We start from the raw sequence: 24,294 nt of genomic DNA on the forward strand, positions 1-24,294 counted from the left end.
GGACGAACGGACAATGAGGCCTGGTAGAGCAATGACAAACACATGTTGATAGGCAGACAAATGGATGGACGAACGGACAATGAGGCCTGGCAGAGTAACAACAAACAAATGTTGATAGACAGACAAATGGATGGACGAATGGGCAATGTCATATCATAATACACAATGTTGAAGACAGGCATATAAAAGAGAGCTCAGCCACATCAATGTTGTACTCTAAAAGAATCGGGGAGGATGAGTATATCATTGTAACAATCCATAAACTTCCATTGTATCACTGGTTACCGACTCCACTTAAGGGCGTTCTCTTTTAACCGAATCAGTATGGAGCACTGGAGTGGTAACTCGGGATGTAAATTTTGATTTACGTTGCTACCTTCCGCCGGACATATTGATCGAACACTGATCACGGTTTCATTCCCCAACGTTTAAAAGCTTTAGCTTTGACCTACATGTAGAAAGCAACTCCAGGTCTTGTCAAAAAGCAAAAATAAAAATATTGTCTTTCACGAAATTGTTTTAAGATTATTTTTACATTAGGATGAGAAGTGTAATAGGAGTATTTGCGTCCTCTTCTATTTCTGAATTAGACGGAACAGGTTTTGACAGTTTTACTGTTGTCATATTTTCTACATAAATGCTGAGTCAGTGAAAGAGAAAATTACAGCCGTAAAACCATCAGTACGTGTCTGCCAATCTGAAAACAGTCTGGATTGAATCTATTATACCAGAATTTTTTTCACAACTGATTTTAAATTGTTAGTTTATACCAAAACTCTTTTATAACACGACAACTAAAGATTATATTCTGGTGAAGCTGAACTCAATATGATTACTTTGTCATTTTTATTTTCTCTTTATTTTTTTGTTTGGTATTTTTGTCAAAAAGCAAAAATCAAAACAGCTTTTCAAGAGAGGCTTTCTGACTTCCTATCATAAAACAAACCCTAACATTTTACCGTAAACATTTCACTTGTGACAGATCTGTAACATGGTTCAATAATTCGAGAGGGGATATTTCTACTGTTTTATATTTTTCACCCTTCAAAGCACAGCTTGGGAGATGTAACTCCTCCTCTCTGACAATAATGCTCCTTTCCGGCACGATGTGACAGACAGACATTACCAGTTGTGATAAATGAGGAATATTTTCCTGTCCCAACCTCCTCTGTGATCCGTCTACGTACTGTGCCATAGAAGCATGGTTACATTTCTACGGCGACAGGCACAGCCTCCATGTTGCAGTCATTGCTGATTGGTCCCCTAACCCCGACAACCATTTGCTGTCTTGTCTATCCCAAGGGAACACACACCTTCGTCAATTTCCCATTTAGCAAATACTAACTACACCGGAATATGAGGTGATATATTGATTGATTTGACGGCCTGTTAAACAGCATTGGGACATATAAAGGATTTGGTATTGATAACAAAACAATGCATTAGACCTGTGCTCATTTTCCATACTGTTTTTACACGAAACATCAACATCTTGTGTCAACAACGCCATCTGCAATGAGGCTATATGGTGAGTGAACCAAGGTCAGGTACAACATGTTACATATATTCTCTGTACCAGTCCTCTCCCTATACGGCTGTCTCCCTGAGAGGGAACACTCTCATTAGCCAGTCTGTCTGTTACCCATGATTAACTGTCATTGTGACATACTGGAAATTTTCTCCAGGAAATCTGAAGGCATTCATGGATATTAATTGAAGCATATGATCAGACTGTCCACGACTGGCCAAGGCTGACCAGGGCTGACCGGACTATCAGAATAACTGCATTAAAGCCTATGGCTTAATTTCGGTTTCTGTTTAGAGGGATTAAGGGAAGTCATCAAGTGCTGTGCTATAATCTTTCGATCCTGCTTTGACCATCCAGGATATATCCTGATACCACATCTGAGATTAATACATGGTCATTATCCAATACCGAGAGAGGGGACCATTTCTGGAATAAACCATCTCGACTGATCTCTACGATAGTTATCGGGGATCTAGGCATACAGGATAGAGTTGTGTTCTACAAACGTGTCAATGGTATCAAATATGTGAAGAAGAAGACAAGATCAATTCTCTGGTTAGTATTTCTAGAGAGCCTTCACGAAGTAAAAATATTGTACCAAGCATTGGTTGTCTTTACAAGGATGGATTGACAACACAGTATTACAGGTAACTAAGAGGAAGTAACTACACACAGTATTACAGGTAACTAAGGGGAAGTAACTATACACAGTATTACAGGTAACTAAGGGGAAGTAACTATACACAGTATTACAGGTAACTAAGAGGAAGTAACTACACACAGTATTATAGGTAACTAAGGGGAAGTAACTACACACAGTATTACAGGTAACTAAGGGGAGGTAACTACACACAGAGTACTACAGGTAACTAAGGGGAAGTAACTACACACAGAACTACAGGTAACTAAGGGGAAGTAACTATACACAGTATTTCAGGTAACTAAGAGGAAGTAACTACACACAGTACTATAGGTAACTAAGGGGAAGTAACTACACACAGTATTACAGGTAACTAAGGGGAAGTAACTACACACAGTACTATAGGTAACTAAGGGGAAGTAACTACACACAGTACCACAGGTAACTAAGGGGAAGTAACTACACACAGTATTACAGGTAACTAAGGGGAAGTAACTACACACAGTATTACAGGTAACTAAGGGGAAGTAACTATACACAGTATTACAGGTAACTAAGGGGAAGTAACTATACACAGTATTACAGGTAACTAAGAGGAAGTAACTACACACAGTTCTACAGGTAACTAAGGGGAAGTAACTACACACAGTATTATAGGTAACTAAGGGGAAGTAACTACACACAGTATTACAGGTAACTAAGGGGAGGTAACTACACACAGAGTACTACAGGTAACTAAGGGGAAGTAACTACACACAGAACTACAGGTAACTAAGGGGAAGTAACTATACACAGTATTACAGGTAACTAAGAGGAAGTAACTACACACAGTACTATAGGTAACTAAGGGGAAGTAACTACACACAGTATTACAGGTAACTAAGGGGAAGTAACTACACACAGTATTACAGGTAACTAAGGGGAGGTAACTACACACAGTACCACAGGTAACTAAGGGGAAGTAACTACACACAGTATTACAGGTAACTAAGGGGAAGTAACTACACACAGTATTACAGGTAACTAAGGGGAGTAACTACACACAGTATTACAGGTAACTAAGGGGAAGTAACTATACACAGTACTACACGTAACTAAGGGGAAGTAACTACACACAGTAATAAAGGTAACTAAGGGGAAGTAACTACACACAGTACTACATGTAGATAAGGGGAAGTAACTACACACAGTACTACAGGTAACTAAGGGGAAGTAACTACACACAGTATTACAGGTAACTAAAGGGAAGTAACTACACAGTATTATAGGTAACTAAGGGGAAGTAACTACACAGTATTATAGGTAACTAAGGGGAAGTAACTACACACAGTACTACAGGTAACTGAGGGGAAGTAACTACACATAGTACCACAGGTAACTAAGGGGAAGTAACTACACACAGTATTACAGGTAACTAAAGGGAAGTAACTACACAGTATTATAGGTAACTAAGGGGAAGTAACTACACAGTATTATAGGTAACTAAGGGGAAGTAACTACACATAGTACCACAGGTAACTAAGGGGAAGTAACTACACACAGTATTATAGGTAACTACATATGGTATTACAGGTGAGTAAGGGGAGGTAACTACATATAGTATTACAGGTAAGTAAGGGGAGGTAAGTATATATAGTATTACAGGTAAGTAAGGGGAGGTAACTACATATAGTATTACAGGTAAGTAAGGGGAGGTAAGTATATATAGTATTACAGGTAAGTAAGGGGAGGTAACTACATACAGTATTACAGGTAAGTAAGGGAAAGATAATAAATAATACAAGATGGAAACAAGGGGAGATAACTTCATACAGTACTATTAATTAGTAAGGATAGAGCTTACAAATGGTAAAACAGATAAATAACCGATAACTGCATAATTCTAACAGGCAAGTAAGGGGAGATAACTTCATACTGTTCTACAGGTGAAGAAAATGGCTATTCACACAGAAGTGCAGTATATATATACATTGCTTATATCCTGATGTTTAACACACAATACTACAGGTAGTCTCAGCTGGGGATGGTCATCTATCTAAACATAACTCTATAATAATAAACAGAGGAAGGGGTAGATGCCTGCATATAAATATCTTGTACGGTAAATGATCTATAATTATGATAGCCTAAATGTAAATATGACAAACTAGTGATAAATGGTCTGAGGAAATGTTATCATGTGAAGCGAACAGCGTTAGTATGTGTATTGCCTAGTATCTTAGTCAAGCATGTATGATGAAATACTGGTAAATGATCTTAGGATAATATCTCAAGCGTAATATTTCAAGCCTCAGATAATATTTCAAGCCTCAGATAATATTTCAAGCCTAGATTAATATTACATAAGGAGTTTTACAGCCTAGCATTAAGAAAATCTCATGAAAATTCCCAATTTGCCACTGAAAATTCCCAAAAATAAAGGTTGATTTTTGATTTTCAATGTGAAAAGGCCTCAGGCAATTTTGAATAAATAACAGAAGTAAAACATTAAATGAAATACTAAAAGAATAAAGGTAATATCTATTAAGAACATGAATTTGTTTAAATTCGTCTTTCTGTTTTCCCAATTTCACATTTTGTTGGTTAAAAAAATCCCAATTAAATGGACCCTGGACCCAGATGAAAAAAATTGTAGGAAAATCCCTGTAACTGAATAAATTAACGCATCACATCAGAGAACCAGAATGATTACAAGCTGTGCATTTACACTAACCTAACATTGCAGATTGATGACATCTGTCGTTCATTTCACTGAAAAACTGTCTGTAGTAATCTAAACAAGAAAAATCATTTCCATGAAACACAATGAAAGAAGGGATATTTCAGATGAAAAAAATAATATGACCGTAAAATGAATTAGAAGTTTAAGGCTTTTCAAAGATTAGGAACATCTACCGTATCACTACAACAAATGTTTTACACTATAAACAATAGGACCATGCTAATCATCTCAGCTGTTTTTGTTCATTCAAAGTTTAGGAACATCTACCATCACAGAATATAGATATCAAACACAATTTAGGAATATACCAATTATTTCCGCTGTTTAAGTTCTATCAAACATTTGGAATATCTACCGTAGAAGCTACTACATATGTTTAACACTATAAACAATAGGAATATTTACCATGATTATACTAATTATCTCAGCTGGGGAGGAAAGCATGCACTGGACCTCAACACAGCAGAAAGTTCCAATGACTGACCATAGGGATAACAGATTGGTTTGGGGAGGGGGGGGGGGGGGGGGGGGGGGGGGGGGGGGGGGTAGGGGGGAAGGATGAAGGGGGGAGGCAGAAGGATGAGAGATTGGGGGAGTGGAGGATAGAGTGGAGGGAATGCAGAAGGAGATAAAGGAAAAGAGAAAATCATGTGTAAGGAAGGTAGAGGATAAAATTAGGAAGAAAAAAAAGGAAAATATTTAAAGTGTTAAATAGAGATAGATGAATGGAAGAAAGGAAGATGAATGATATGGAAAGGGATGAGGAATAAAGAGATGAAAAGAATCGATTTGGAGGGAGGTGGCTAGGGAGGAGAGGAGATGTTCATCAGTCAGTGATGGGAGAGTGGTGATGGGTGAAAAATACAGATATCTACTGCCCATCTGGTGCCCTCTGCCAGTCTGAAGCTACAGTGGTGCTTTACCTCCAATCAGCCATCAATTCTCCTAATGGTGCTGCAGGCCATAATCAGGATAAATTAATGGGCACAACTAATTCACAAATACTGCACAATTGATTTTGTTTATTACAGGAATATATGTGTTAGCCTGGTGATTATAGGGACATATTTAAATGAAGCCTGGTTAATCTTGTGAGAGTCAACAACATTTTGAGGATGAACTGTATTTCATATTATCAGGATTAATTTAACGGTAAAACGGTAAGTTAAAAGTACCCTGAAAACCGAAAAATCTATTAACATAAATTGTAGGTGTATTATACATGTAGATTGTATACTATGATTAATGATATCAAAAATACTGTATTAGGTGTATACATTGTATCGTATATGACATCAAAAGTACTATATCAGGTTTATTACATACATTATTATATTGTATGTAAATTACTGTCATAAATAAATGATATCTTCATGACATCACAGGATTGTTTCTGGCAGTGAAAAATTCATAGCACTTGCACATGCAAGTCAAAATTAATCTGTTCTATAGAGAAATAAACTTGAGAGTTTTCACTTATTTATTAACTTCTATACTTATGTAAAAATGTAAACTTTATTTATTTTACAACAATTGTGAAATAAGTTGTACCAACCTATATTATAACCATGCTTGTTGGCCATGTGTTAGGTCTTACTGTGGGAGGAAACCGAAGTACCCAGGGGAAAACCCACATGGTCGGGCAGGTGACCCCATACCTTTTTTACGTCCAATCGGGGAATCGAACCCTGGCCGCCTAAGTGAAAGGCAAGTGTGCTTACCACTGTGCCACCCAACCATCCTACTTATATGCCAGTCAAGACAAAATCACTGAACTTGTTTGATAAATTCTGTATTACGGTACATAGACATTCCCTGTAAGTCATCAGTCGTCCCTATATATAAATACAAAGTATTTTAGAGACCATTACTTCTGTAGCTAGCGATGAGGATCAAGAACTGATATGGAAGCTGTGGGCTAAATTAAGAATAATGCTGAAAATAGGTATATCTTAAGTGTTATCTGTTGAGGGTCCAACAAAATGATAAGTTTTGAGTGGTAGTTCTATCATTCTGGAAAACGAAAAACCCAGCTGCTTGCAGTCACAGTTGAGCGATTTTGCTCTATGAATACCACATCAATGCTTCAGCATTGAACTATCATTTTAGCTTTTTATATCATAAAATAAAACCGTATTTTGTCAAATAAATTTCGACCTCAGATAAAATATCTATCAAAAGATATAAATTTTAAAGGTGATTTTTAATTTAGAGACTAATTGTCCAGGTATTTCCATAGTCACTCCCACCAAACCTTGTATATGATATTTGGACTGTAGGCAACTATGGATAAAAATGAAAAAAACGTGAGAATAATTTTCCGTCCAAAACATATTTTTTATGCTGGCCAAATCAACAATATGGGTCTATCTTAACTTCCAAGACAAGGTCAAATAAATAATATTTCTTCTTTTTTTTCTTTTTTTTTTCCAAACCAAAACTGAAACACTAAAGAATTTCAAATAGGATTTTGTCATCTGCCTTCCACAGTACTATACCCTACATTGGCCGGGGGGAGTATTAAGAACTCCCATACCAGCAACAATTTTAAAAATTGTACAAAAAAAAACGTTAATTGTATTACGTTCAAGTTTTGTGTGATGAATTATTATCAGTAAGCGTGTATCTGACACTCATCAACTTCCAACATCTAATCTGATCCTATGAAATTCCATAGCTTCGTCTCTCCAGGACAAAGTTTGTTTTAGATATAATCACGCTGCATTTCATGAAACGCAATCAATTAGTAGTTGTGATAATATTTCGTAATGGCAGGCTATCAAATACCAGCATCAGGAGCCGTCCATGTAGATCCCTCGATACCACCGACACTCTCGATACCACTGACACATGCGATACCACTGACACATGCTAGATAGCAAAGGAGCATCTCTGTTACTGATGAATTAATTATGATACAGTCAAATCAACGAACCACGACAGATTCTATACACGACAGACAGACCACGACAGATTCTATACAGGACAGGCAGACAATTGCGGCACTTGCTTTACTGTAAACAGTCATTTCAGCGGATCAAATTTTTGCGTTTTGTTGAATTTTAACACAGATTTAATTTGCACACAATAATATAACATGCAACAAAAAGCAACATGATGAAACTACATATAGTGTAAAAGCTTTTTATGGAAACATTTAAAGTGCAAAATGAGCTACGACTACCCTTAATGTATACAGTAATATCACAGTATAGTTACCTAATATGCGCTCACAATTTGATTTTACACTTTTCATAATTATGATCCATTTTCGCTAAGCTTTTAATCAATTTACACATGCACCAAATAAATACACACAGAAAATCATCTACCAATAATTTCAACTAATGTCAATAGTTTCCCATTTCTGGGTCTTGCATAATCATGGGTTACTTACATTGTTATATTAAAGTTGACTTTTTTTTAGTATTTTAACATAAAAATGATAATATTTTTTAGCTTACAGAATATCATTCGTTTTTATGGCAATATAGGTCACAATATATATCAGATACAAATATCTATGGTGGTAAATTATATTCGTTTACTGTAAAACTCATAAAAAATATCAATATTCAGATACATGAATTATTTACTGAATATTCACGGCACATCAGTGATATAACTTTTTTGTAGTCAGTCAACAGCAACATTCTGGTAGAGAACATACAAAGTCAACCATATTGTACAGTATTATAGACAGCCCGCCATCTCCATACAGTGGAAATGTTGAAAATTAAATCCAATTCCCTAGATCAACAAATCCAAAGACTTGGCAAACAAATCTAATAGAAAAATGCTATCAGCGGAAGGAAGCTTTAAAAGTGCTCTGTTCATGCAATGTGCTTATGTAATGAACAAAATGAGAAGTGTTAAAATGACAACGATGGTACGTGAGTGATGCCGATATCAATTACACCACATCAAAATGAAGGTAATCAATTGCGTCAAATCTTTGTTCTAGGATTTCATTTCAATTTCAAATGACAGATATACACTGTGTAATACTGTATAATTACTACCTAATAAACTTACCGTACTTATCTAAAAATAAACCCATGCCTGGTAATAGCCCCAGACATATCTATTTCGTTCCAGTAGATATTTTTCTCCACTGTTCTCTAATAAGCCCATCTCTCTACTTTTGAAATAATAGACCCTTTGGGTTAATTTTAAGATAAATATGGTACAAGGTGTTTTTTTATCCAATTGAAAGTAATATCTGTCATTAAGATAAATTTGTTCTTTTATTGACTAAACACATTATAGAATTTTGCCCCTATCTTTTTTCCACCAGTCGATAATCATAATTGAATTTCTTCCTTGAAAAATATACCTTTTTGCTATCAGGTGAGAATTTAAGAGGGTGTAATATTCTTTCTATTTCCAAATTTTTTAGTGCAGAGGACATTTATTAGACTCTATAATACTGCATGCACTCTCAAAACAGTGAAAACGTCTCGCAGGATGTAGAGAAATTGACATCACAAGTGAGCTTAAAATATCAACTCTTTCTCGTCTGAACCTAAAATAACTTTTCTGAATTATGATATGTTGGGTAATAAGTATGAATTAATGCACTTATTTGTAGTTTTGTCAGGTCTAGAACAATCTGTTGCCTGTTTTGAACTGCATTAAGCCACAATGACTAACAACAATTTTATCGATCACATACCCTATAACCTGAAATTGCTGTAATTTGCTATTTTCAAGTAAAGATTTTAGATTAAATAAAATAAACGAAAGTTGTATATATATTCTCCAGAGAAGTCAGTTACAAAATGCACATAATATAAGAGTCATATTTCTGACATAACTGCTAGAAATTACGGATTTATTTACATAAATAATGTTAATGAAACACATTTTTCAACAAAACTATTGAAAAAAAAAAAAATCTAAATATTTAAAACAACTGCAAAACATGTTATATCAACTTATATGAATCATCTATGTTGACCTGGATGGACGTATACAAGCAGTCTAAATGTGGATAGGAACCGAGTACTTGGATAAAACCTACATGGTTGGGTACGTGACCCCCATAACTTGTCACATTGTCAGGGGAATTGGACTCCGGCCACCTAGATTAAAGGCATGTGTGTTACTACTATGGCAACTGACAACCCTTTATACAGCTTTTGTATTGTTTATTTAATGTAAAATCTTGGAAAATATACTAATTGATATTATCATACATGTAAACATTTCTGATATTAAAAAAATATCTAATGAAAGTTTTGAAATTGAATAGGCAGAGATGGTACTCAACCAACTTCAAAACCAAAATCTACCTACAGTAGGGCACAAAACTGTTAGTACCACAAATACGATACTTATTTATTGACCTACAGTAGGGCATAAAACTGTTAGTACCACAAATTCGGTACTTATCTATTGACCCATAGTAGGGCATAAAACTGTGAGTACCACAAATACGGTACTCATCTATCAACATACAGAAGAACACAAAACTAACACGACATATATATGCAAAAAGCAAATTAAATTTCAATCCCTGGACACCTTCCCAACAGCACAGCACGATTCTATCGACTTTGACTTCAGAAAGTAGTGCTGTAATGAATCTTTAATGACAACTAAGCGCAACTTATTTATCTGTTTCAGATATCATGTGATCGGCCCCTGGTGGACAGCGATCACAACTACAGCCCTCTCACCCCGGGGACCCGCACTTAGCGCTAAAACAGCTGACGGATCAGACCAGCCGTTATAGTACCACTGCTGATGTTTCAGCAGTGGAAAAAGAATAGGGTTCCCTGTGTTAGCGTTCAGGTATAGGTTTTCTATTATGTAGGTGTTTACATAAAATACAGCGGAATTGCCAGGCAGATTCTTATCATTGCAAGCCAACAAAAGCGCTGATTCCAATGTCAACCAAGTCTGCGAGTATTCATATAATCAAAGTTGAAATTCAAAGGGTGTAATATATACGACTCGTCTCATTTCGCTGGAGGATATACAGATTCTGACAGGTGATATCGACACCAGTACTCTCGGGACAGTTGAGAAAGGACTTGTCAGCATCCGTGAGTCGGCATCTTCTGTACAGCCAGTGCAGTTGGTGACAGCAAGCTTGTGTTACGCTCAGAGAAAAATTGACCTAGTGTCGCAAACACATTCCAACTTGTTACATCACATATGCAAAATGAGCAGAGGAAGGCTGCTAATTCCTTCGTGTACAATCTCCTAAACTGAGGCTTTGTGACATTGAACTCCAAAAGTGTCATGAAACTAAAACAGGATTGCTCTTAAAGGAATATACGACCACACTAAGACTGTAAAAACAATGATTTTTACAGAAACCATCTAATTCCTAAGAGGATAATTTTATGCTAAGAGGATTTTTTCCACTCAACAGTACATTAAGAGAAAGGAAACAACACACATTTTGAGGAATTTAAAGAATCCGATTGGACATCTGAAACTATCTTCAGATGGTGGCAAATGTACTCTGGGGAATTAAAAGTCTATCAATAGGTGAACGGTTCCAAGAGGATAATTTATAGTTCAAGTGCAAAATGGAGTTTTAATCAATCCCGATTCTCTGTGTAAAAAGGAATCTTCATATGATTACAAGTTACGTAAGTACGGTACAATAAATGGTGAGCCATTTGAGAACTACAGACTTTTGCTACAGAGAATAGGCTAGGAGACATATAAACGCCTGCATTGTTTTTTTAAAAATCTAAATGAAAGTTGTTTCTGTGATTTTTATGATTTTGAAAGGATTTTAAAAAACAACATAAAGATGGAACTTCTAATCACTGCCTCGCCAGAAAATTTCAATGACACGTACCTCCCGCTACAAATACCAGACGATGTACGATTCTACCATAACATTGCCGCCACCATTACGGCTGTCATAGGATTTCCAGCCAATCTTGCTATAATTGTGGCAATTTTTAAAACTAAATTACACAGACATGTCGGGACGGTGTTTATTTTAAATCTCGTGATAAACAACATGGTGGTTTGTATGACATGTCTACCGTACATTTCGATACTCTCGTTCACCGTGCCGGATTTAACAACACAGGGAGTGAACCTAGGATTCTGTAAGTTCATGGGATACATCGCCTATAGCATTAAAGGTTCAGAGCTACTGGGTCTGGTTCTGATCTCCGTGAACAGATATCTGATCGTCGTTCACTTTGGAAAGTACCAGCAGATCTATAGCAGCCGTTGGAACATCATAAAGATGGTGGTTGTGTCGTGGAGTGTGTACCCGATAGTATTACTGTTTCCTGTTACAGAGCTGTGGGGTCGTCTAGAGTACGATCCCAATAGGTTCTTCTGCCAGCCCTTCTACGCGCAAAACTCCTTCAAGCGGTTCCTACTTCCATTTGCCCTCATTACAAGCATTCCTGTGATACTGTATTGCTACGTAGGTATTCTAATCCGATTCTGGATCAGCAAGGAGACTATTAATGCTTTACGAAGTAAATCAAGGTCGTCAAATTCTTCAATCACCCACGGAAAATACACACGGCGCGACATGCGTTTGGTTGTCATGGTGATGCTTATTCTGACCACGTTTTTTTTCCTGTACATTCCGTTTGTTGTCATGTCTGTTCTGGACCCCCAGATGAAGATATACAGCCCCCTGCTTCATCTGACATTTATCTACATGAGCTGGGCGCGTTGTCTGGTGAACCCCCTCGTGTATTCGATCATGAACCCACGTATACGTAACGCCTGTCTAGTTAGCTACAAACACGATTCCACTTCGTAAATCTGCGGACCTTATTTAAGTGCATGACGAGATCTTGAAGTACATTTTACCTATTTCTCGAAATTTACAAAACATGTGACAATAGCTGTACGTGAAAAGCATGTGATATAGATATATATATATAATGTGATTAAACTGTGTTGGAAGCTTTAGATATATTTCATTATGAGTTCCAAAGACATTTTTAGTAGTGTTTTAAATTTTCTCATCATGTGTTTGAGTGTAAAGACGGATTCTGAGCTTGCTTATTGTTATTAAAGATTTAATTTCATAAAATCATACTACATTATCAATTAATTGTTCAAGTGCCCAGATGAGGTGATGAAATTCAGATTGTGAAAACCATCAAGTATTTATTTGTTTTTGAACAGATTTCCTGCCAAGTAAAAGATATGTTCTCGTTCAGCATTTTTGTAACTATGTTAAATGTTTGAAATGTCTGTGATAGTATTAATTCTGTGACCAAGTAAAGTGAAACTTTGGTACCGTGAACTGTTGTTTGTGTCTTAAGAGTTGTTGAATCAAGATATTACTCTGACATGATTACCATTGAATTACACTTTCATCATTTCCACATCCATAATTCCAACTGTTGACAACATCTCAATGACTAACAGAGCTGATAATTGATTTTCACCATAATTACATTGACAAATCATATTGGTTAGTAAATCAAAAATAAAATGTGTCACCTGAAATTAAACCTTGCAATGTCTCTACTAATTCTGTGCAAATGTAAACAAAAACATTTGACAATACTTGAAACAGCTGATTTTTGTTTCTAGTTTTCTTAAAATTGAATACCATCGGAATTGTGATTTAATAATCATCATATTTTACATATATGTTTTTCCTTACTTTGCTTTTTCAAACAAGCAATTTTTGTTTTTCATTTCAATATCATACCAAATTTTGATTTAAAATCTGGCATTTTACTTACATATTTTTCTAACTTTGCTATTCCCACCAAAGAAATTTTTAGTTTTCAACATCATTTCCTAGTTGAGTTTCAAAATCCCACATTTTTGTAAATATATTTTTTCTTACTTTTAAATTCTGAGCAAGAAACTTTTTTTTTTCAATATCATACCAAATTGAGTTTCAAAATCCTGTACTTTGCAATTCAAATGAAGAACATTTAGATTTTTGTTCAACATCATTCGATGTGGAGCTTCAAAATTCAGCATGATGATAATTTAATTGACCAAATGTGAAGCTTAACTCTATGGTATTAACAAAGTTGAAAATGATATTCCTATCAAGCAGATCATTTCCTTACTACACAGAACATTGTCGTGTTACGATATATAGATAAAATAATTAGAGATCTTTATCTCGGGGACTATCCATATTCTGTAGTTGAGTGACACCATCCTGTTAGCTGAAGCAGCCATTGATTACTGTAATACAACCGTCCCTATAGACCCTGCCAGCTATAATCACCCATCATTTGTTAACACAATTCTAACCTCTCCGGATCTATGGCCGTGACTAGTCACAATGGCAAAATCATGTTAGAAACGGAGATCTCTAGATTCAAATGTAATGTCACGCCTGAATTCGAAACGGGAGTATCGTTTAAAAAAATGAATCATTGTTGGAGACTGTTTCAAATGCAACATGCATCTATCTGATTTCCGTTAAGTGCCGATAAATAAAAGTAATAAATCACAAATCTCATTGGTGAAATCTAAGCAGGAAAGGTGCATCGTACACTCGCCGCTTCACAAATTAGTAATCCGTTCGGGGAATCGTTGTTTGATCAGTATGTGGATATTTACATATTTTCTGTGGACATTTCCATAATTAATACACAAGATTCATTTATGGACATCCACTTCTATTCTGCTTTCAGTTCCCCCATGATAAATATTCAGAATGTTTTGTGGGAATGTATTTTGAATTCACATTGGTGGTTATTTAGATTAATAAGCTCTCACCAGAAATTTGATCAGTTATAAAATTTTCTCTTGTGACATAAGATACGTAAAGTTTGACATGTGATATGTACTGTTTGACATGTGATATATACTGTTTGACATGTGATATGTACTGTTTGACATGTGATATGTAGTGTTTGACATGTGATATATACTGTTTGACATGTGATGTGTACTGTTTGACATGTGATATATACTGTTTGACATGTGTTATGTACTGTTTGACATGTGTTATGTACTGTTTGACATGTGATATGTACTGTTTGACATGTGTTATGTACTGTTTGACCTGTCATATGTATTGTTTGACATGTGATATGTACTGTTTGATATGTGATGTGTACTGTTTGACATGTGTTATGTACTGTTTGACATGTGATATGTACTGTTTGACATGTGTTATGTACTGTTTGACCTGTCATATGTATTGTTTGACATGTGATATGTACTGTTTGACATGTGATATATACTGTTTGACATGTGTTATGTACTGTTTGACCTGTCATATGTACTGTTTGACGTGTGATATGTACTGTTTGACATGTGTTATGTACTGTTTGACATGTGTTATGTACTGTTTGACCTGTCATATGTACTGTTTGACGTGTGATATGTACTGTTTGACATGTGTTATGTACTGTTTGACGTGTGATATGTTGTGTTTGACATGTGATATGTAGTGTTTGACATGTGATATGTACTGTTTGACATGTGATATGTACTGTTTGTCATGTGATATGTACTGTTTGACATGTGATGTGTACTGTTTGACATGTTATATACCGTTTGACATGTGATATGTACTGTTTGACCTTTGGTATATACTGTTTGATATGTGATGTGTACTGTTTGACATGTGATATGTACTGTTTGACATGTGATATATACTGTTTGACATGTGATATGTACTGTTTGACGTGTGATATGTACTGTTTGTCATGTGATATGTACTGTTTGACATGTTATATACCGTTTGACATGTGATATGTACTGTTTGACCTGTGATATATACTGTTTGATATGTGATGTGTACTATTTGACATGTGATATGTACTGTTTGACATGTGTTATGTACTGTTTGACATGTGATATGTACTGTTTGACATGTGATATGTACTGTTTGACATGTGATATGTACTGTTTGACAAGTGATATGTACTGTTTGACATGTGATGTGTACTGTTTGGCATGTGATAAGTACTGTTTGACATGTGATATGTACTGTTTGACCTGTCATATGTATTGTTTGACATGTGATATGTACTGTTTGTCATGTGATATGTACTGTTTGATATGTGATGTGTACTGTTTGACATGTGATATGTACTGTTTGACATGTGATATGTACTGTTTGACAAGTGATATGTACTGTTTGATATGTGATGTGTACTGTTTGACATGTGATATGTACTGTTTGACATGTGATATGTACTGTTTAACAAGTGATATGTACTGTTTGACATGTGATATGTACTGTTTGACATGTGTTATGTACTGTTTGACATGTTATATACCGTTTGACATGTGATATGTACTGTTTGACCTGTGATATATACTGTTTGACATGTGATATGTACTGTTTGATATGTGATGTGTACTGTTTGACATGTGATATGTACTGTTTGACATGTGATATGTACTGTTTGACAAGTGATATGTACTGTTTGACATGTGATATGTACTGTTTGACATGTTATATGTACTGTTTGACATGTGATATATACTGTTTGACATGTGATATGTACTGTTTGATGTGTGATATGTACTGTTTGACGTGTGATATGTACTGATTGACATGTGATATGTACTGTTTGACATGTGATATATACTGTTTGACATGTGATATGTACTGTTTGACGTGTGATATGTAGTGTTTGACATCTGATATGTAGTGTTTGACATGTGTTATGTACTGTTTGACGTGTGATATGTACTGTTTGACATGTGTTATGTACTGTTTGATGTGTGATATGTAGTGTTTGACATGTGATATGTACTGATTGACATGTGATATGTACTGTTTGACATGTGGTATGTACTGTTTGATGTGTGATATGTACTGTTTGACATGTGATATGTAGTGTTTGACGTGTGATATGTACTGTTTGACATGTGATATGTACTGTTTGACATTTGTTATGTACTGTTTGACATGTGATATGTACTGTTTGACATGTGATATGTACTGTTTGACATGTGATATATACTGTTTGACATGTGATATGTACTGTTTGACATGTGATATGTACTGTTTGACATGTGTTATGTACTGTTTGACGTGTGATATGTTGTGTTTGACATGTGATATGTAGTGTTTGACATGTGATATGTACAATTTGACATGTCATATGTACTGTTTGACATGTGTTATGTACTGTTTGACATGATATATGTATATATTGACATGACATAAAAGTAATATATGACATGTGTGTACCATTAAACGTTCATAATTGATATTTGATAATACTGTGAATCAAATATTTAATGAATGGTTTGCATCAACACATTTCCAAAATCATCATTTGGCCCAAAATGACTCATATTGTTGATGGGCCATAAAAAATACAATACTTCCTATACGTTATAAACCCAGACAAGTTCCTAAGCATTATAAGTTGGTGAAGCTTTCAGGAGGTAAGGGAAGAACCACATTCTACTTCCGAATTTTATAAAAGATGCCAGGGTAAGAGTTTGTTTTACATCATACAACATTCACTAGAAGCTGAATATGAGACTAAAGACAAACAACTTACCTGGGTAGTTGATGCCCTCTGGGAAGAAGTAGTCCGTGTACTCCATGTGTAATACGGACATGTCTGTTGGGAGGTGGAGCTGCTTTTTGTCCGAGCTAAGGAACTTGCTGGGAGTGTTGCGTTTGTTGTCCGCTGTGGAAACTTGGTAGATAATAAATTCCTCTATTTTGAGGACAGTACAGCTCTCCAGTAACTTTGTACTCCGTGGACGCTGGGTTGGCACTCGGATGGGTGGGACTTGTTGGTGAGTAGGTGGCGGTGGTGGAGATCTACTACCACTAGGATTCTGATTTACTGGTTGTTGTTTCTCTGAAGGCCTGGGATTGGTTGGTTCATGAGCAGGTGACTGGGTCGGAGAAGCAACACAGCATGTTTCACGGGCCTGCGCCACTTCCTGTTTGAAGGCAGCAAACAGCTGCTGGACCCAATAGTTTCGAGATCCTTGATTGTCCATGTACCGATACCAGTGCTTCCTTTCTCCACCTATCACAGAATAACAAGTCAAGTGCGACATCATAAACAAGTCAAGTGTGACATAGATAAACAAGTCAAGCATGGCTTAATAATCATATCAGGTATGGAGCCATAATGAAACAAGAGGCCCAATGGGCCTGTATCGCTCACCTGGCTCTAGAGCAAATTTGCAGTTGATTGAGGTCATTTCTACAGATACTATGCTGATAACAACTTTATTCAAATATCAGAGTAAGCTAAGTTTATTCATGTCAATATATTTTTTAGTCCCTCATTCCAGCATACTATTGGCCTAAGATCGGGTCTTGGCTCTTTGCTCTAAGCATGCTACAGACAGGCCCAATATCAAGTCCCTGGGCCTCTTGGTTATTGAGAAGAAGTCGTTTAAAGATTTTAACCTATTTGACAAATGTGACCTTGAATGAAGGTCAAGGTCATTTATTTTAACAAACTTGGTAGCCTTTCACCCCAGCATGCTACAGGCCCAATATCAAGTCCCTGTGCCTCTTGGTTATTGAGAAGAAGTCTTTTGAAGATTATAGCCTATTTGACCCATGTGACCTTGAATGAAGGTCCAGGTCATTTATTTTAACAAACTTTGTAGCCCTTCACCCCAGCATGCTACAGGCTAAATATCAAGTCCCTGGACCTCTTGGCTATTGAGAAGAAGTCATTTGAAGATTATAACCTTTTTGACCCATGTGACCTTGAATGAAGGTCAAGGTCATTTATTTTAACAAACTTGGTAGCCTTTCACCCCAGCATGCTACAGGCCCAATATCAAGTCCCTGGGCCTCTTGGTTATTGAGAAGAAGTCGTTTGAATATTATAGTGTATTCGACCCATGTGACCTTGAATGATAGTCAAGGTCATTTATTTTAACAAACTTGGTAGCCCTTCACTTTAGCATGCTACAGGCCCAATATCAAGTCCCTGGGCCCTAGTTATTGAGAAGAAGTCGTTTGAAGATTATAACCTATTTGACCCATGTGACCTTGAATGAAGGTCAAGGTCATTTATTTTAACAAGCTTTGTAGCCCTTCACCCAAGCATGCTACAGGCCCGATATCAGGTCCCTGGGTCTTCTGGTTATTGAGAAGAAGTTGTTTGAAGATTATAGTGTATTTGACCCCTGTGACCTTGAATGAAGGTCAAAGTAATTTATTTTAACAAACTTGGTAGCCCTTCACTTTAGCATGCTACAGGCCCAATATCAAGTCCCTGGGCCTCTTGGTTATTCAGAAGAAGTCGTTTGAAGATTATAACCTATTTGACAAATGTGACCTTGAATGAAGATCAAGGTCATTTATTTTAACAAACTTGGTAGCCCTTCATCCTAGCATGCTACAGTCTCAATATCAAGTCCCTGGGCCTCTTGGTTATTGAGAAGAAGTCGTTTGAAGATTATAGTCTATTTGACCCGTGTGACCTTGAATGAAAGTCAAGGTCATTTATTTTAACAAGCTTTGTAGCCCTTCACCCCAGCATGCTACAGGCCCAATATCAGGTCCCTGGGGCTTTTGGTTATTGAGAAGAAGTCGTTTGAAGATTATAGCGTATTTGACCCCTGTGACCTTGAATGAAGGTCAAAGTAATTTATTTTAACAAACTTGGTAGCCCTTCACCCAAGCATGCTACAGGCCCAATATCAGGTCCCTGGGTCTTCTGGTTATTGAGAAGAAGTTGTTTGAAGATTATAGTGTATTTGACCCCTGTGACCTTGAATGAAGGTCAAAGTAATTTATTTTAACAAACTTGGTAGCCCTTCACTTTAGCATGCTACAGGCCCAATATCAAGTCCCTGGGCCTCTTGGTTATTGAGAAGAAGTCGTTTGAAGATTATAGTCTATTTGACCCGTGTGACCTTGAATGAAAGTCAAGGTCATTTATTTTAACAAACTTGGTAGCCCTTCACCCCAGCATGCTACAGGCCCAATATCAGGTCCCTGGGGCTTTTGGTTATTGAGAAGAAATCGTTTGAAGATTATAGCGTATTTGACCCCTGTGACCTTGAATGAAGGTCAAAGTAATTTATTTTAAAAAACTTGGTAGCCCTTCACCCAAGCATGCTACAGGCCCAATATCAGGTCCCTGGGTCTTCTGGTTATTGAGAAGAAGTTGTTTGAAGATTATAGTGTATTTGACCCCTGTGACCTTGAATGAAGGTCAAAGTAATTTATTTTAACAAACTTGGTAGCCCTTCACTTTAGCATGCTACAGGCCCAATATCAAGTCCCTGGGCCTCTTGGTTATTGAGAAGAAGTCGTTTGAAGATTATAGTCTATTTGACCCGTGTGACCTTGAATGAAAGTCAAGGTCATTTATTTTAACAAACTTGGTAGCCCTTCACCCCAGCATGCTACAGGCCCAATATCAGGTCCCTGGGGCTTTTGGTTATTGAGAAGAAGTCGTTTGAAGATTATAGCGTATTTGACCCCTGTGACCTTGAATGAAGGTCAAAGTAATTTATTTTAACAAACTTGGTAGCCCTTCACCCAAGCATACTACAGGCCCAATATGAAGTTCCTTGGCCTCTTGGTTATTGAGAAGAAGTTGTTTAAATGAAAAAGTTGACGCCGGACGGACGGCCGGACAGACGGACGGACGACGGACGCCGCACCATGGCATAAGCTCACTTGCCCTTCGGGCAGGTGAGCTAATAAGGAATGACATCAGAAACAAGTCAGGCATGACATCAGAAATATAAACAAGTTAGACATAACATAATAGATAAACAGGTCAGGCGTGACATCTTAGATATAAACAAGTCAGGCGTGACATCAGAGATATAAACAAGTCAGGCATGACATCAGAGATATAAAAAAGTCAGACATGACATCAGAGTTATAAACAAGTCAGGCGTGACATCATAGATATAAACAAGTCAGGATGACATCATAGATATTAACAAGTCAGGCGTGACATCAGAGTTATAAACAAGTCAGGCATGACATCAGAGATATAAACAAGTCAGGCATGACATCAGAGATATAAACAAGTCAGGCGTGACATCATAGATATAAACAAGTCAGGCATGACATCAGAGATATAAACAAGTCAGGCGTGACATCAGATATTAACAAGTCAGGCGTGACATCAGAGATATAACCAAGTCAGGCGTGACATCAGAGATTAACAAGTCAGGCATGACATCAGAGATATAAACAAGTCAGGCGTGACATCAGAGATTAACAAGTCAGGCGTGACATCAGAGTTATAAACAAGTCAGGCGTGACATCAGAGTTATAAACAAGTCAGGCGTGACATCAGAGATATAAACAAGTCAGGCGTGACATCAGAGATATAAACAAGTCAGGCGTGACATCAGAGATATAAACAAGTCAGGCATGACATCAGAGATATAAACAAGGCAGGCATGACATCAGAAATATAAACAAGTCAGACATGACATCAGAGATATAAACAAGTCAGACATGACATCAGAGTTATAAACAAGTCAGGCATGACATCAGAAATATAAACAAGTCAGACATGACATCAGAAATATAAACAAGTCAGACATGACATCATAGATATAAACAAGTCAGGATGACATCATAGATATAAACAAGTCAGGCATGACATCAGAGATATAAACAAGTCAGGCGTGACATCAGAGATTAACAAGTCAGGCGTGACATCAGAGATATAAACAAGTCAGGCGTGACATCAGAGATATAAACAAGTCAGGCGTGACATCAGAGATTAACAAGTCAGGCATGACATCATAGATATAAACAAGTCAGGCGTGACATCAGAGATTAACAAGTCATTTGTATTGTATCATTTACAAAGTGATATGCGGGAAAAGGGCAACAACTCTGTTTTTAGTGCAGCATGAGATTTGATTTAATAATTTTTCAGAACTTCATTATCCCAAATGTGCTTAAATGCAAGATTTGCCATTTGTAAGCTGAAGAGTATATTAGGTATTATGAGAAAATGAATGATGGACTGACAAATTAAGTGGAAATACAGTATATGGTCACCTTCACAGTACCCACGGGGTATTAACAAAACAGTTTATATAATTATCAAAATCAAGCATGAAAATATCTAATTTGACAAATATAACTAAATTTAAGGTAAATAACAGACATCACTTGAAATACATAGAGATTTAAAATGAAAAAATAGACTTAATATCTAACAATAGACTTAATATCTAAGAATAGACTTAATATCTAAGAATGGGCTTTGAATTTAACAATATAGACTTTAATTCTAACAAAAGACTTAGAATCTAACAAGAGGCCCAGGGGCCTTAACGGTCATCTGACTCTAAATTAAAACCCTTATATTATTGTAGTATGCATTCTCTGTAGCAAGTATATAGTGGCACTGTTGGCCATGGTGGCCATCTTGGATTTCTGACCGACCCAATAAATAATAACACTTGGTCTGGACCATCTAAGGATAATTTCTGGTAAGTTAGAGCTGAATCCCACGGTGTGGAATTTGAGAAGAAGTTTGAAATAGGTGTTGTTCAGGAAAACCATGATTGCGCAATCATGTTACAAAATGGCCGCCATTGCTGCCATGCCAAAGTTTTTACGAGGCCAAAAAAATAACAACACTTTGTTTGCCCTCCTTCCTTAACATCCTCACCAATTTCGAGCTCAATGGCACCAGTTGAACTGAAGAAGAAGTTTAAAATGTGTTTTTTAAGATGGCGGATATGGCGGCCATCTTGCATTTCAGACCAATCTAAAAAATAACAACACTTGGTCAGGATTATCACAGGAACATTTCAGGCAAGTTTCAGCCCAACAGCACAGGTGGAACTTGAGAAAAAGTTTAAAATGTGTTTTTGAAGATAGTGGTTATGGTGGCCATCTTGGATTTCGGACCGACCCGAAAAATAACAACACTTGGTCGGGATCAAATCAGGATAATTTCAGGCAATTTTTAGCTCAATAGCACTGGTGGAACTTAGGAAGAAGCTTAAAATGTGTTTTTCAGGATGGCGGCTATGGCGGCCATCTTGGATTTCGAATCGGCCCGAAAAATAACAACACTTGGTGGGAATCATCTCAGGATCATTTCTGGCAAGTATCAGCCCAACAGCACTGGTGGAACGTGAGAAGAAGTTTAAAATGTGTTTTTCAAGATGGCGGCTATGGCTGCCATCTTGGATTTCGGACCGACCCGAAAAATAACAACACTTGGTCGGGATCATCTCAGGAACATTTCTGGCAAGTTTCAGCCCAACAGCACAGGTGGAACTTGAGAAGTTTAAAATGTGTTTTTCAAGATGGCGGATATGGCGGCCATCTTGGATTTCGAGTCGGCCCGAAAAATAACAACACTTGGTGGGGATCATCTCAGGATCATTTCTGGCAAGTTTCAGCCCAACAGCACAGGTGGAACTTGAGAAGAAGTTTAAAATGTGTTTTTCAAGATGGCGGATATGGCGGCCATCTTGGATTTCGGACCGACCCGAAAAATAACAACACTTGGTCGGGATCATATCAGGATCATTTCAGGCAAGTTTCAGCTCAATAGCACTGGTGGAACGTGAGAAGAAGTTTAAAATGTGTTTTTCAAAATGGCGGCCATCTTGGATTTCTGACTGACCCGAAAAATAACAACACTTGGTCGGGATCATATCAGGATCATTTCTGGCAAGTTTCAGCTTAATCCCACTGGTGGAACTTGAGAAGAAGATTGAAATGTGAAAAGTTTACGGACGGCGCACGACGACGGACGAAGCACGATGGCTATAGGTCATCCGATGACCTAAAAATAGACTTAAAATATAACAATATCTCTAGGTACACTATTTTACAACATATTTCATCCCTAATAAAAAATATATTGGCAACAATATCATTAATCATCAAACGACTAATTAATCAACTATAAAACACAGCTGGCATGATATATAGACAAGGATACATACAGAGAAATATTATATAAACCTCCACCATATCTATAGCAGATCTAGCATACTGGGTAATATCTGTCAATACATATAAACTTTTATTAATTTTACAACATTTAGGAAGCAAATTAGATGAACTTAATCATATTGATCACTCTTGTTGGCCCGGAGGGGTCTTACAGTGGGAGGAAACCAATGTTAACCTGGAGAAAACCCACATGGTCAGGCAGGTGACCCCACATACCCTTCACATCTGATCAGGGAATCGGGATGAAAGGCGAGCGCATTACCATTATAAAACCTGATATCTGTCAATCATTGGTGATATTGATCATTACTCTTGGGCAAACTCTGTACGATTCTTACAGGTTTAATATAAAATATCATACCATACATTACACGGTATAGACTATGCCTCTTTAATGAGTTTTCATGTCATACAAGATTTTTTGGAACAAGTCTGAAGTTTTATTTTTTGTGAGCCTTGATTGAACATTATCCTGCATATTATAATTTCACAATAAATTTCTAACTCATGCCACAAATGAAAATGCTTCTAGATATATATTACGCTGGTGACATACGCATAAAATA

The 24,294-nt window shown here is 36.7% G+C and overlaps 2 protein-coding genes across 3 annotated transcripts in view; one reads left to right on the forward strand and one right to left on the reverse strand.

The window, feature by feature from the left end:
* Nucleotides 1–24,294, reverse strand: part of LOC117336598 (UHRF1-binding protein 1-like) — a 123,120-nt gene that overhangs the window by 41,421 nt on the left and 57,405 nt on the right. Inside the window, exon 11 of the mRNA XM_033897210.1 lies at nucleotides 17,343–17,825. Within this exon, the coding sequence (XP_033753101.1) occupies nucleotides 17,343–17,825 (483 nt within the window). The remainder of the gene's footprint in view (nucleotides 1–17,342; nucleotides 17,826–24,294) is intronic.
* On the forward strand, nucleotides 1,539–13,138 carry LOC117335827 (protein trapped in endoderm-1-like). Of its 2 annotated transcripts, none has more exons than XM_033896053.1 (2): nucleotides 1,539–2,083; nucleotides 10,519–13,138. In XM_033896053.1, exon 2 carries the CDS (start codon nucleotides 11,663–11,665, stop codon nucleotides 12,644–12,646), a length of 984 nt encoding a protein of 327 aa, XP_033751944.1. In that variant the 5' UTR covers nucleotides 1,539–2,083; nucleotides 10,519–11,662; the 3' UTR covers nucleotides 12,647–13,138. The 2 variants fall into 2 exon arrangements, with proteins under 2 accessions (XP_033751944.1, XP_033751943.1); XM_033896052.1 differs by lacking the exon at nucleotides 1,539–2,083 and adding an exon at nucleotides 5,712–6,050.

This window comes from Pecten maximus, chromosome 10, assembly GCF_902652985.1.
Source record: "Pecten maximus chromosome 10, xPecMax1.1, whole genome shotgun sequence".
Lineage (NCBI taxonomy): Eukaryota > Metazoa > Mollusca > Bivalvia > Pectinida > Pectinidae > Pecten > Pecten maximus.